This window comes from Dendrobates tinctorius, unplaced genomic scaffold (genome assembly GCF_039654945.1).
Source record: "Dendrobates tinctorius isolate UK_male_01 unplaced genomic scaffold, ASM3965494v1 ptg000089l, whole genome shotgun sequence".
Classification (NCBI taxonomy): domain Eukaryota; kingdom Metazoa; phylum Chordata; class Amphibia; order Anura; family Dendrobatidae; genus Dendrobates; species Dendrobates tinctorius.
Window position 1 is genome coordinate 15,976,564 of NW_027361757.1, and position 15,036 is coordinate 15,991,599.

The 15,036-nt window shown below is 42.3% G+C and overlaps 1 protein-coding gene across 1 annotated transcript in view; it reads right to left on the reverse strand.

The window, feature by feature from the left end:
- Positions 1-15,036, reverse strand: part of TLL2 (tolloid like 2) — a 337,545-nt gene that overhangs the window by 62,507 nt on the left and 260,002 nt on the right. The window contains exon 11 of the mRNA XM_073585855.1: positions 3,448-3,564. Coding sequence (XP_073441956.1) covers positions 3,448-3,564 — 117 coding nt within the window. The remainder of the gene's footprint in view (positions 1-3,447; positions 3,565-15,036) is intronic.

Here is a 15,036-nt window from a genome sequence, read left to right on the forward strand (position 1 = left end):
CACAGAGCCAGCACAGCCCACACAGGCCCCGCACATAGCCAGCACAGCCCGCACAGGCTCCGCACAGCACCAGCACAGCCCGCACAGCACCGGCAGAGCCCAGCACACATACACACAGCCCCACAGACCCCCGCACAAATTCTCCATGCGCACATAGTCTCTGTTAACACACATTCTCTGCCCATTACTCGCATTTCCCATAGACTTACATTGGACTTGCTACTCGTTACGAGTACCCGAGTATTAGGAGCTACTCGTAACGAGTACAGTGAGTCCGAGTATTTCACTACTCGCTCATCCCTAGCTACAGGTATCGGAAAATGGAGCAATTTTTATTTTTTTTTTACAAAGTTTGGAATTTTTTTTCACCACTTAGATAAAAAAGAACCTACACATGTTTGGTATCTATGTGGGATTGCACTTTTTTGCAATTTCCCTGCACTTTGAATTTTTCTCCCCTTTTCCAGGACACGATATGTTAAAAGCAATGGTGCTGTTCAAAAGCACAACTTGTTCTGCAAAAAACAAGCCCTCACATGGCCATATTGGCAGAAAAATAAAAAAGTTATGGCTCTGGGAAGAAAGGGAGCAAAAAACGAAACTGCAAAGCCGAAATTACCTCCTGTCATAATTCAAAATATTCTAGGAAAACATCTCCCTACACTTAAAGTAGAGTTTCCTACTGTATATGTTTTCGGACCCGTGTCCTATTCAAACTTTATGACAGGTCTCTGTTATTGTAACAAGACAGCGGCCATTTAAATTCTATCGTGATTAACTCACTAGACACAGCTATTGTGATTTGCTAATTAAAAGTGTTTAGGAATTTATTTATAACTATTTTCCTTTATTTTTTTCTATTCGCGGAGAAACCCCTTTAAGTACCAGTTCTTTTTCTGCATTAGGCCGGGGTCACAGTGGCGAGGAATACGGACGAGTGAGAGGCGTTAAAAGCACGCATTACACACGGACAAATTATTCTCTATGGGGCAGCTTCCATCAGCCGAATATTTCTCATCTGTATTCTACGGTCCGTGCCAATCGCAGCATGCTGCGATTGTCAGCGTACTACGCCCGTAGAACGCCAATGAAAGTCTATGGGTGCGCCAAAAATACGCATTACACACGGACCACATGTGTGACTTGCGAGAAATACGCACCCGGTGTCTTTTAGAAAAGCCGGCAATTCAGTGCGCTATACAGTAAACTCATACTGACAGGTTTAATAAAGAAACGAAAGAATAGATATATACACATAGAATACATATATATATATATATACATACATGTCATTGTGACAAACATATATATTTATACTTCACAGAGTTCTTCATAGCAGAATAGCCGCTAATTAAATTGCCGGCTTCTATCAAATAATTCCCCAACCCGACATGAAATGACACATGGTTTACATTCAGTAAAGCATTTCATTTCATGTTTTTCTTTATATGTCCCTGACTAATAATTAGATGAGGGTTTGTGTGCAAAATTTGGGAGTTGTAGTTGTTATTTTAAGGGGTTAATTCGATGTTAAAAAATGCGTGGGCTTCCCATTGCCCTATAGTGGTGGCGAGTGGGTTAATCTAACAAAGGGTTAATGTCACCATTCGATTGTAAGATGACATTAACCCTTTGTTAGATTAACCCATTCGCCACCGCTACAGGGCAATGGAAAGCCCACGCATTTTTTAACAAGGAATTAACTCCTTAAAATAACAACTACATCTCCCAAATTTTGCACACAAACCCACATCTAATTATTAGTCAGGGACATATAAAAATACATGAAATGAAATGGTTTACTGTATGTAAACCATGTGTCATTTCATGTCGGGTTGGGGAATGATTTCACAAAAGCCGGCAATTGAAATAGCGGCCATTCTATGAAGAACTCTGTGAAATATAAATATATGTGTCTCAATTACATGTGTATGTATATATATATATATATATATATATATATATATATATATACCGTATATACTCGTGTATAAGCCGAGATTTTCAGCCTATTTTTTTGGGCTGAAAGTCCCCCTCTCGGCTTATACACGAGTCATATAAAGGGGGGGATCGGCAGGGGAGGGGGAGCGGGGGTGTCAGAGCATACTCACCCTTCTCTGCAGCTCCCCTGCTTGTTCTATGTTGTTGGCGCTGCTCTCTTCCTGTTTCAGCTGTCAAATGGTACCCGCTCATTAAATATGCGCATATTTAATGAGCGGGTACCACGTGACCGCTGAACCAGGAAGAGAGCAGCGCCGAAAACATGGAACAACAAGCAGGGGAGCTGCAGAGACAAGCGCCAGGACCCGGTGAGTATGAACGCGGGGGGTTGGGAGGCATATCACCTGTCCCTGCGCTCTGCTGTCTTGCGTCCTCTGCAGTGACAATCAGGTCAGAGGGCGTCATCGCTCTCTGCCTGTACAGTCACTGCAGAGCGCAACGCTGATGAGCAGGGGGCAGCGACTGAGGTGAGTATGCAGGTTTTTATTTTTTTTTTTGTAAGGGAGGCAGCGGCAGCAGCAACATGATGGGGCCACTCACTGTGCAGAAAAGCTGGGGCCACTCAGTGTGCAGAAAAGCTGGGGCCACTCACTGTGCAGAAAAGCTGGGGCCACTCACTGTGCAGGAAAGCTGGGGCCACTCACTGTGCAGAAAAGCTGGGGCCACTCACTGTGCAGAAAAGCTGGGGCCACTCACTGTGCAGAAAAGCTGGGGCCACTCACTGTGCAGAAATGCTGGGGCCACTCACTGTGCAGAAATGCTGGGGCCACTCACTGTGCAGCAAAGCTGGGGCCACTCACTGTGCAGCAAAGCTGGGGCCACTCACTGTGCAGCAAAGCTGGGGCCACTCACTGTGCAGCAAAGCTGGGGCCACTCACTGTGCAGCAAAGCTGGGGCCACTCACTGTGCAGCAAAGCTGGGGCCACTCACTGTGCATAACTGGGGCCACTCACTGTGCAGATAACTGGGGCCACTCACTGTGCAGCAAAGCTGGGGCCACTCACTGTGCATAACTGGGGCCACTCACTGTGCATAACTGGGGCCACTCACTGTGCATCATAACTGGGGCCACTCACTGTGCATCATAACTGGGGCCACACACTGCAGATAACTGAGGCCACTCACTGTGCACCCTCGGCTTATACTCGAGTATATACGGTATATGTATTCTATGTGTCTATAACTATTCTTTCTTTTGTGTTATAAAACCTGTCATAGGGCTCCATTATATGTCCATTTTGCAAGCCGGCGAGAAAATCTCAGCATACGGATGGCATACGGATGCTTACATGCGCAAAATACGCGACCACACCTTGCTTACGGATGACATACGGAGCACTGTTTAGGGGTCATTCATCCGTATTACGCCTGTAAACTACGGACCGTATTTTGCGTCGGTTAGTGTGACCCCGGCCTTACGCTAACACACCTGAAACTGTAACAAACCTTCATAAACTGCGTGGAATCCTTTACCCAGGATATTACTGCTACTTCGAAATTCAATCCATAGTCTGCTATCAGATGACTCGATTGGCTCTGGTATACGATCCCCACATAATCTACCTAATGAAAAAATATACATACATATTAGAAATAATAATTATCTTTCTTTTTATATAGCGCTAACATATTCCACAGCACTTTACAGTTTGCACACATTATTATCACTGTCCCTGATGGGGGCTCACAATCTAAATCACCTATCAGTATGTCTTTGGAATGTGGGAGGAAACCGGAGTACCCGAAGGAAACCCACGCAAACAAAGGGAAACTCCTTGCAGATGTTGTCCTTGGTGGGATTCAAACCCAGGACTCCAGCGCTGCAATGCTAACCACTGAGCCACCGTGCTGCCATGAACACTTGGAACGCAAACATTCAGCTAAATATTGGTTAGCTATGAAATCTATGGAAAATCGTAAATATAATATACAAATCAGTACCGTATATATCTAGGTTTCAAAATACATGAATATTTACATATTGGATTCATTTTTTTTTAAACTGTTTTTGCTAACCAGTGGCTCAACACTCATTTGTCACTTCTCAGTTGTTGGACTCCTAGATTATAATATCCACTAGTAGCACCAGGATTGTCAACTTGAAAAGAGGGAAAAAATTATATAAAACAAATATATCATCTCTAAAGAGTATTCTTTGTGTAATGAAATGGTGTGGTCAATAGCCACAAAGATAGAGGCCTTCCTCCATCGGCCTATTTGCTGAAACAGTAATTGCAAGTTGCCAAATGATTGCTATAGGAGCTGGAGATCTAAAAATTGCCACCAATAGAATACCGACATGCAGGCATAATACTCTGCACTAACATGGAGGAGAAGTTAAACCTGTTACAGGGGACTGATATTCCGTTTGAGAGCAACATAAATTACAGACAGAGACCCTGATTCCAGCAATGTGTCACTGGGCTAATTGGTGGAATTTTGCTAAAATCACTGTTTTCTCTGCTGCAGATCTAGCAGTTCTCTGAATGCTGAGCAGAAAGCTGCCAATGAGTGCTAGGGGTGGAATACCTGGCAGCCAGGCTAAGTAGTCCTCTAGTGATAATCTCCTGCAGAAAAAACAATGATTTTTTATGAAAATTACACTAAGCAGCCCAGCATATGACAAATAGTTGGAAACAGGGTATCTGCCCCTACATTATGCTGATCTCTGATTAGGTAGCTACAACCTGGAGACAGATTCCTATTAAGTCTTCCATTTTTTAATATATTCTACCTCCCTAATTTTGCAGCCATAAAACAAAGCCCAATAAGCAATTTCTGTTTTTATGTGCTTATTTTTATTTATTTATTTAAAATAAAACTTTTTCCCCAAAAAACAATCATGCAGTTACAGTTGTGGCCAAAAGCATTGACACCCCTGCAATTCTGTCAGATAATACTCAGTTTCTTCCTGAAAATGATTGCAAACACAAATTCTTTGGTATTATTATCTTCAAGTGCCACAGACCATAATGGAAGGTATCTGTATAAATCTCTGCAACAGATCACCACCAATATATACATGTGGCTATTCCATGTCCAAAAATTTGAAAAGATTGGACCAACAAATACTTGGTTTAAATCGTTCAGAAGACCAAGTAAAAAAAAATGAACAGTTTCCTTATCAGAGGAACAGAAAAAACCCTCTACCCTGTACAGGTTATCAAGGAATATGCCTATTCATGTATATAATAAAGACATCAAAATAATAAATCCATCAGCATAATGTGAAAAGGAAAGATCTCACCACATGAAAATGGAGGATGTCCACGGTCAGATGTCCCATCAGAGTCATGTCAGGTCAGGAAAAAAGGTATTCACCCTATTCAAGCCCTAAAAGAGCTACCATTTCTGACACCCATGACTCCCGCCCTGACAAGGGCAATCCACATCTGACCCCTACAAAAAATGGCCCTACAAAGTCCCTGTGCATCCGACGCGTTTCGTCACTTATTGACTCTTCAGGGGACCTATTAGCACATATTGGGCATCATCACAGAGTATACAGGCTGCCTCCTAAGATGACAATGGAGTGAGGCAGACTGATAAGGAGGGCGCTTAAATAAACTGCCAATCAAATAGAATACATCCACCTGAGGTTTCTTGGGACGCACGCCGTCCACCATTACCCCTTATGGAACGCAGGCACGTGATGAGTGTATTGGTAAGAAACGCCCACCTCCTTTACCTCATTCAGTTCCAGGCAATAGTGTACATAGGCCGGCGTGTCCCGCGGCAAGAGCCGCCTTATTTCCGGTTGAGTCATACTGCCCAAAAGTAAAATGGCCGCCACACTTCCGGTCATGCGCACTCATATTCCATCAGTGCCAACAGGGCGGAAGTAAAACATGCGACAAAGGTCGCAATACTTCCGATTAACAATACTGCCAGTAGGCAATATGGCCCCCAAACTTCCGGTCATGCGCGCATTAATCAGTCCGTGCGCCGATATTTACAAGCGGACGGACAGGCCGTACAGCTCTAATAGGCCTCCCCCCAAAACAACGATTGTGACAAGTAGTGCCAAACAACCAAAGTCATGGGAACATAATGAAGGGAATACAGCAAAATGTCTCAATCAAGAAGCCTCAAAAGAGCAATAACAAAATCAAAATAAATAAAAGGGCAGAAAAACCATATAATAAACAAAACAAAAGATGGAAAAAATAACAAAAATTCAAACTCAGAATATAAAGGTAGCAAACAAAATATATAAAGAAGGGTATTTTACAGTATATACAAAGGAAATAAAAGCATAAAGTTCACACATATATCCAATCCCTAAATATAGCAGCCATAATTGAGTTGGTCATTAACCCCTTACCTACAATTGACGTAATATTCCGTCCATGTGTCCATGGACCTAATTACCATGGACGGAATATTACGTCATCGCGATCAGCGGCGCCCACGTGGTGAGCGCCGCTGATCGCGGCCGAGTGTCAGCTAATTATCATAGCTGACACCCGGCACAATGTGTCAGGGGCGGTCACGGACCGCCCCCGACACGTTAACCCCTTGCACACCGCGATCAAACGCGATCGCGGTGTACCGGGGGTTAAAGGGAAGCATCGGCAGGGAGGGGGCTCCCTCCGTGCTTCCCTGAGCCCCCCACGGCAGCGCAATGTGCAGCGCTGCTGCGGGGGGCTCTTTCCCTACAGGCCCCCGGATCCAAGATGGCGACGGGGGCCTGCAGGGAGCTGACTTCCTCACTGCCTGCAAAGCGCAGGCATGAGGAAGTCTGCAGCAGTGCCTGTGACAGATCGCTGATCTGTCACAGTGATCTGTGATGTGACAGATCAGCGATCTGTCACAGGACAGTGATGTCCCACCTGGGACAAGGTAATAAAGTAAAAAAAAAAAAAAAAAAAGTGTTAAAAATAATTAAAAAAAAAATCGCTAAATAAATCAGTAAAAAAAAAAAAAATATTCCCCAATAAATCCATTTTTTCAAAATAAAAAAAAACAAAAACAATAAAAGTACACATATTTGGTATCGCCGAGTCCGTAATGACCTGCCCTATAAAACTGTCCCATTAGTTAACCCCTTTAGCGAACCCCTTAAAAAATAAAAATAAAAAACGAAGCAAAAAATAATGATTTATTATCATACCACCGAACAAAAAGTGCAATAACGCGCGATCAAAAAGACGCATATAAATATGCATGGTACCGCTGAAAACGTCATCTTGTCCCGCAAAAAACGATCCACCATACAGCATCATCTGCAAAAAAATAAAAAAGTTATAGCTCGCAGAATAAAGTGATACAAAAATAATTATTTTTTATATAAAATAGTTTTCATTGCAAAAAACCGACAAAACATAAAAAAACGACCTAAATGAGGTATCGCTGTAACCGTACTGACCCGAAGAATAAAACCGCTTTATCAATTTTACTGCACGCGGAACGGTGTAAACGCACCCCCCCAAAAGAAATTCATGAAACGCTGGTTTTTGTTCATTCTGCGTCCCAAAAATCGGAATAAAAAGCGATCAAAAAATGTCACGTGCCCGAAAATGGTACCAATAAAAACGTCAACTCGTCCCGCAAAAAATAAGACCTCACATGACTCGGTGGGTCAAAATACGGAAAAATTATAGCTCACAATATGTGGTGATGCAAAAACTATTTTTACAATAAAAAGCGTCTTTTAGCGTGCGACAGCCGCCAAACATAAAAACCGCCATAAATCGTAAATCAAACCCCCCGTTATCACCCCCTTAGTTAGGGAAAAATAATAAAACTAAAAGAAAATGTATTTATTTCCATTTTCCCGGTAGGGTTAGGGCTAGGGTTAGGGTTAGGGCTAGGGTTAGGGCTAGGGTTAGGGCTAGGGCTAGGGCTCAGATTAGGGTTAGGGGTGTGTTGAGGTTCGGGTTGGAGTTATAATTGGGGGTTTCCACTGTTTGGGCACATCAGGTGCTCTCCAAAGGCAACATGGCGTCTGATCTCAATTCCAGCCAATTCTGCGTTGAAAAAGTCAAATGGTGCTCCTTCCCTTCCAAGCTCTGCCATGTGCCCAAACAGTGTTTTACCCCCACATGTAGGGTATCAGCCTACTCAGGACAAATTACAAAACAACTTTTGGGGTCCAATTTCTCCTGTTACCCTTAGGAAAATAAAAAATTGGGGGCAAAAATATAATTTTGCGGAAAAAAATGTTTTTTTTATTTTCACGCCCAGGCGTTATAAACTTCTGTGAAGCACTTGGGGGTTCAAAGTGCTCTCCACACATCTAGATAAGCTCGGTGGGGGGTCTAGTTTCCAAAATGGGGTCACTTGTGGGGAGTTTCAATAGTTTAGGTACATTAGGGGCTCTCCAAACGCATATGACACCCGCATACCAATCCATCAAAGTCTGCATTCCAAAACGTCACTACTTCCCTTCCGAGCCCCGACGTGTGCCCATACAGTAGTTTTGTCCCACATATGAGGTATCAGCGTACTCAGGACAAATTGGACAACAACTTTTGGGGTCCAATTTCTCCTGTTACCCTTGGGAAAATAAAAAAAATGGGGACTAAAAGATGATGTTTGTTGAAAAAATACGATATTTTTATTTTCACGCCCGGTCGTTATAAACTTCTGTGAAGCACTGGGGGGTTCAAAGTGCTCACCACACATCTAGATAAGTTCATTAGGGGGTCTAGTTTCCAAAATGGGGTCACTTGTGGGGGGTTTCCACTGTTTAGGTACATCAGGGGCTCTCCAAACGCAACATGACACCCGCAGACCATTCCATCAAAGTCTGCATTCCAAAACGTCACTACTTCCCTTCCGAGCCCCGACGTGTGCCCATACAGTAGTTTTCTCCCACATATGAGGTATCAGCGTACTCAGGACAAATTGGACAACAACTTTTGGGGTCCAATTTCTCCTGTTACCCTTGGGAAAATAAAAAATGGGGACTAAAAAATGATGTTTGTTGAAAAAATACGATATTTTTATTTTCACGCCCGGTCGTTATAAACTTCTGTGAAGCACTGGGGGGTTCAAAGTGCTCACCACACATCTAGATAAGTTCATTAGGGGGTCTAGTTTCCAAAATGGTTGTCACTTGTGGGGGGTTTCCACTATTTAGGTACATCAGGGGCTCTCCAAACGCAACATGACACCCGCAGACCATTCCATCAAAGTCTGCATTCCAAAACGTCACTACTTCCCTTCCGAGCCCCGACGTGTGCCCATACAGTAGTTTTGTCCCACATATGAGGTATCAGCGTACTCAGGACAAATTGGACAACAACTTTTGGGGTCCAATTTCTCCTGTTACCCTTGGGAAAATAAAAAAATGGGGACTAAAAGATCATGTTTGTGGAAAAAATACGATTTTTTTATTTTCACGCCCGGACGTTATAAACTTCAGTGAAGCACTGGGGGGTTCAAAGTGCTCACCACACATCTAGATAAGTTCCTTGGGGGGTCTAGTTTCCAAAATGGTGTCATTTGTGGGGGGTTTCTACTGTTTTGGTACATCAGGGGCTTTCCTAACGCGACATGGTGTCCGAACTCAATTCCAGCCAAAAACGTCAAATGGCGCTGCTTCCCTTCCGAGCTCTGCCATACGCCCAAATAGTGGTTTACCCCCACATGTGGGGTATCAGCGTACTCAGGATAAATTGCACAATATCTTTTAGGGTCCTGTTACTTTTGGAAAAATAAGAATTGAGGGTGAAAAGATCATTTTTGTGGAAAAAATATGATTTTTTAATTGTACTGCTGTACGTTATAAACTTCTGTGAAGCCCTTGGGGGTTCAAAGTTCTCACCACACATCTAGATAAGTTCCTTGGGGGGTCTAGATTCCAAAATGGTGTCATTTGTGGGGGGTTTCCACTGTTTTGGTACATCAGGGGTTTTCCAATCGCGACATGGTGTCCGATCTCAATTCTAGCCAAAAACGTCAAATGGCGCTGCTTCCCTTCCGAGCTCTGCTATGCGCCCAAATAGTCATTTACACCCACATATGGGGTATCAGCGTACTCAGGACAAATTGCACAATAACTTTTAGGGTCCTGTTACCCTTGGAAAAATAAAAATTGGGGGTGAAAAGATCATTTTTGTGGAAAAAATATGATTTTTTAATTGTACCGCTGTACGTTATAAACTTCTGTGAAGCCCTTGTGGGTTCAAAGTTCTCACCACATATCTAGATAAGTTCCTTGGGGGGTCTAGTTTCCAAAATGGGGTCACTTGGGGGGGTTTCCACTGTTTAGGTACATCAGGGGCTCGCCAAACGTGACATGGCGTCCGATCTGAATTCCAGCCAATTTTGCATTGAAAAAGTCAAACGGCGCTCCTTCCATTCTGAGCTCTGCCATGCGCCGAAACAGTGGTTCCCCCCCACATATCAGGTATCAGCGTACTCAGGACAAATTGCACAATAAGTCTTGCAGTCCAATTTCTCCTGTTACCCTTGGTAAAATAAAGAAAATTGAACCTGAAGTATTTTTTTTGTGAAAAAAAGTTAAATGTTCATTTTTTTTTTAATATTCAAAAAATTCCTGTGACGCACCTAAAGGGTTAATAAACTTCTTGAATGTGGTTTTAAGCACCTTAAGGGGTGCAGTTTTTAGAATGGTGTCACTTTTGGGTATTTTCTATCATATAGACCCCTCAAAGTGGCTTCAAATGTGAAGTGGTCCCTAAAAATAAAATGGTGTTGCAAAAATGAGAAATCGCTGGTCAATTTTTAACCCTTATAACTTCCTAACAAAAAAAAATTTTGGTTCCAAAACTGTGCTGATGTAAAGTAAACATGTGGGAAATGTTATGTATTAAGTTTTTTGTGTGCCGTATCGCTGTGATTTAAGGGCATAAAAATTCAAAGTTGGAAAATTGCGAAATTTTCAAAATTTTCGCCAAATTTCCGTTTTTTTCACAAATAAACGCAAGTTATTTGAATGCAATTTTACCACTAACATGAAGTACAATATGTCACGAGAAAACACTGGGATCCATAGAAGCGTTCCAGAGTTATGACCTCATAAAGGTACAGTGGTCAGAATTGTAAAAATTGGCCCGGTAGTTAACGTGCAAACCACCCTTGGTAGTGAAGGGGTTAAGCCCTCCTGGGGTCATGGTATTCAGACAAAAAATCCACTTAGTCTCTTTTTGTAGAATGGTGCGATCCCAATTGCCACCTCTTGGTGGTTTTTTTACCCTTTCAATCCCCAAAAATTGGATAGAATTGACATTCCCTCCTTGACACTGATTAATGTGGCGTGAAATGGGGGTGTCTCTCTTATGGGTGATGTCTCCAATATGTTCCTCCACCCTGCGTTTGAATTCCCTAATAGTTTAGCCCACATATTCCTTACCACATAAACACGTGGCCTTGTAAATCACTCCCTTGCTACTACAGTTGATGAATTCTCTAATTTGATATACTTGTCCTGTGACATTACTAACAAAGCCAATGCCAGGAGAAATGTGGGGACAAACAACGCAGTGGCCACATCTAAAACAACCCTTCACGTTAGTGGGCAACCAAGTAGTGTAGGAGGGTCTGGTGAAATGGCTGTTGACCAACCGATCCTTCAATGAACGGCCTTTCTTGTACGTGATCAGAGGTCGTATCGGTAGTTCTCCTCCAATATCTTTATCCATTAACAAAACAGGCCAATGTTTGGCCAAGATAGCACGTACATCACTTGCTCCATTATCAAAAGTGGTAATTAATCTCATATCACCTTTATTCTCGATTCTGGGTTTGGGTTTAAGGAGTTCCATTCTATTTTTACCCTTAGCATGTTTATAAGCACGTTTCAAGACATCATGAGGATAACCCCTGTCCAAAAATCAGTCTCTAAGTTCCTTAGCCTGTCTCTCAAAAGATTCCTCTGTAGAACAATTTCTGCGTATCCTAAGGTATTGACCCTTAGGTACTCCACGTTTTAAATGTACAGGATGACTGCTGTCCCACCTCAACAAGGAGTTAGTAGCCGTGGGTTTCCTGTAAGTACAAGTGGTGATAGTACCATCATTGTTCCTCTCAATCAAAATGTCAAGAAAGGACAATGAAGACGGGACAATCACGGAGGTAAAGAATAGGCCACACTCAATATGATTCAGTGTATCTACAAATTCAGAAAAACTGTCCATAGAGCCCTTCCACAGTATCAGGATGTCGTCTATATAACGAACCCACAGCTCAATTCGTCCCATAGCGTCCATACCACTCCTGAAGACCTGGGTCTCCTCCCACCAGCCCAGGAACAAATTAGCATATGCCGGGGCACATGGACTCCCCATAGCAGTGCCCCTGAGCTGGTGGTAGATCTTATGGTCAAACAAAAAGAAGTTCTTAGTAAGACAGAACCGAAGTAGTTTGATAACAAACTCGCTGTGGGCCCGGTATTGACATCCTCTGGTGTTCAGGAAATATAACACTGCTTCTAGCCCCTTGTCATGAGGTATAGAAGTGTAAAGAGCTTCCACATCAATACTGCCCAAACTAACCTCAGGATCAACACTTAATCCCTCTATTCTCCGAAGAAGATCAGGGGTGTCCTGTACAAAGGATTGTAGAGAGGCAGCAAAGGGTTTTAAGACACGATCTAGGTAAATGCCAATATTGTGGCTAACACTGCCCATACCTGACACAATTGTTCTCCCCTTTAAGGGGGAGAGACCTTTGTGTAATTTCGGCAGGCAGTAAAAGGTAGCCACTGTTGAATCTTTTGGCATTAAGAAATCAAATTCATATTTATCAATGACCCTCATGAATAAACCTTCATCCAAAATGTTTTTGAGTTCAATCAAATAATCAGAAGTAGGGTTATGAGCCAAAACCTCATAGCTCACTCTATCCTCGAGGAGGGTCTCACACATTTTAGAATATTGTATGGAGTCAAGGATGACCACATTGCCACCCTTATCTGAGGGCTTGATGACAATGTGGTCATCCTGCTCAAGCCTATTGATAACTGCCATTTCTGTTTTAGTACAATTGTACCTGGAAAAGATCTTTTTTCCTTGTAAGGATTTCAAATCTTGTGTAACCAAGTTTTCAAAGATATCTATTGCAGAAACATCTCCAGTGGGAGGGGGCATTTTAATACTCCTGTTTTTTAAAACAGTAAAAGGACCTCTTCCAAGATCATTGGGATTCACTTCTCCAATACTTGTCAACAGGCGTACATCTGGTAACAAATCAACAGGAATCCCCATATCCATACAGGTACGATTATCCTGTTGAAGAAAAAACTTTCTCCAATGTACCTTACGTAAAAACAGACTTAGATCTTTTATAGACCGAAACAGATCAAAGTCTGTACTAGGGACAAATGTAAGACCCTTTTTCAAAACCTGTAGTTCTTCTCGGTTAAGAACCCTAGAGGACAGGTTCACTACTTGTATATCGTTAGAAACAGATAAAGATACTGAACTAGAGACACAACTAAGAGGTACAATAGTATTGGGGTTGTTATCCTCAGGAACGATTCCTATTTCCGTACCGGATGTTGACGGTTCCTTAAAGGATAACTCTGATCTAAAAAATGCGACCCCCACAGTAGTATCGGATCTATCAAGAGGACCACGATTACCACGGCCTTTGCCTCAACCTCTGTTTCTCCCCCTATTGCTTCTACCCCTTCCCTCAGTATCAGAGAAGTCTGTATCAGTAGAAGACAAATCAGTTTCAAGGTCAATATTATTGATACGAGTACTTATAACCAAATACGCCTTATTATCTTTGAAATCTTGTGCATCCCTCAAGTATTGGCGATGTTTACGCTCCTTGAGATGATATTGAAAGCGCTCAAGATTAGTTTCTAACTTACTTTCCTTTAGGGAAAAATCAGTCTCTGTAGAGAATTTTTTAGTGACTTCAATTTGATCTTTCAAACGGTCATTCAAAAGACTCAAAGTTTTCTTTTCTTCCTCTAAAAGAAGTTGCATAAGGCGAAGGGAACTACTTGTAGCCTCTTTTTCCCATTTGGCAATAAAACTGGGGTTCTTATGTCGTGCTCCTGCAGAGATATTAATTCTTAATCCTCGTGGGACGATACCAGCCTTCAGATAATTTTCGAGGCTCTGTACCTCCCACCAGGATGTAATCTGATCACGATATATCTTAGTGAGTTCTTTGAAGGCAACACTATATGTAGGGAGATACTTTTTCTGTGTGAACGTGTGTTCCGAAAATACCTCCTTTGCTTCAGCTAGCCATTGGTCCGTATTTAGACCAGTTGACAGAAAACCTGCCATACCCAGAGACAAAATAGAGATACAGCACCCAGTGGATTAAATATCCACAAATTCTCACGATACAAAGTAGCAAATCAGCAATAGAGAAAAATCATAAAACATAACCTTTAATGGATAGGATAAAAGCTACCAAAGATTATAGTGCAAGTAAAAATACACTAGATCAAGTGCCACAGACCATAATGGAAGGTATCTGTATAAATCTCTGCAACAGATCACCACCAATATATACATGTGGCTATTCCATGTCCAAAAATTTGAAAAGATTGGACCAACAAATACTTGGTCTAAATCGTTCAGAAGACCAAGTAAAAAAAAATCAACAGTTTCCTTATCAGAGGAACAGAAAAAACCCTCTACCCTGTACAGGTTATCAAGGAATATGCCTATTCATGTATATAATAAAGACATCAAAATAATAAATCCATCAGCATAATGTGAAAAGGAAAGATCTCACCACATGAAAATGGAGGATGTCCACGGTCAGATGTCCCATCAGAGTCATGTCAGGTCAGGAAAAAAGGTATTCACCCTATTCAAGCCCTAAAAGAGCTACCATTTCTGACACCCATGACTCCCGCCCTGACAAGGGCAGTCCACATCTGACCCCTACAAAAAATGGCCCTACAAAGTCCCTGTGCATCCGACGCGTTTCGTCACTTATTGACTCTTCAGGGGACCTATTAGCACATATTGGGCATCATCACAGAGTATACAGGCTGCCTCCTAAGATGACAATGGAGTGAGGCAGACTGATAAGGAGGGCGCTTAAATAAACTGCCAATCAAATAGAATACATCCACCTGAGGTTTCTTGGGAC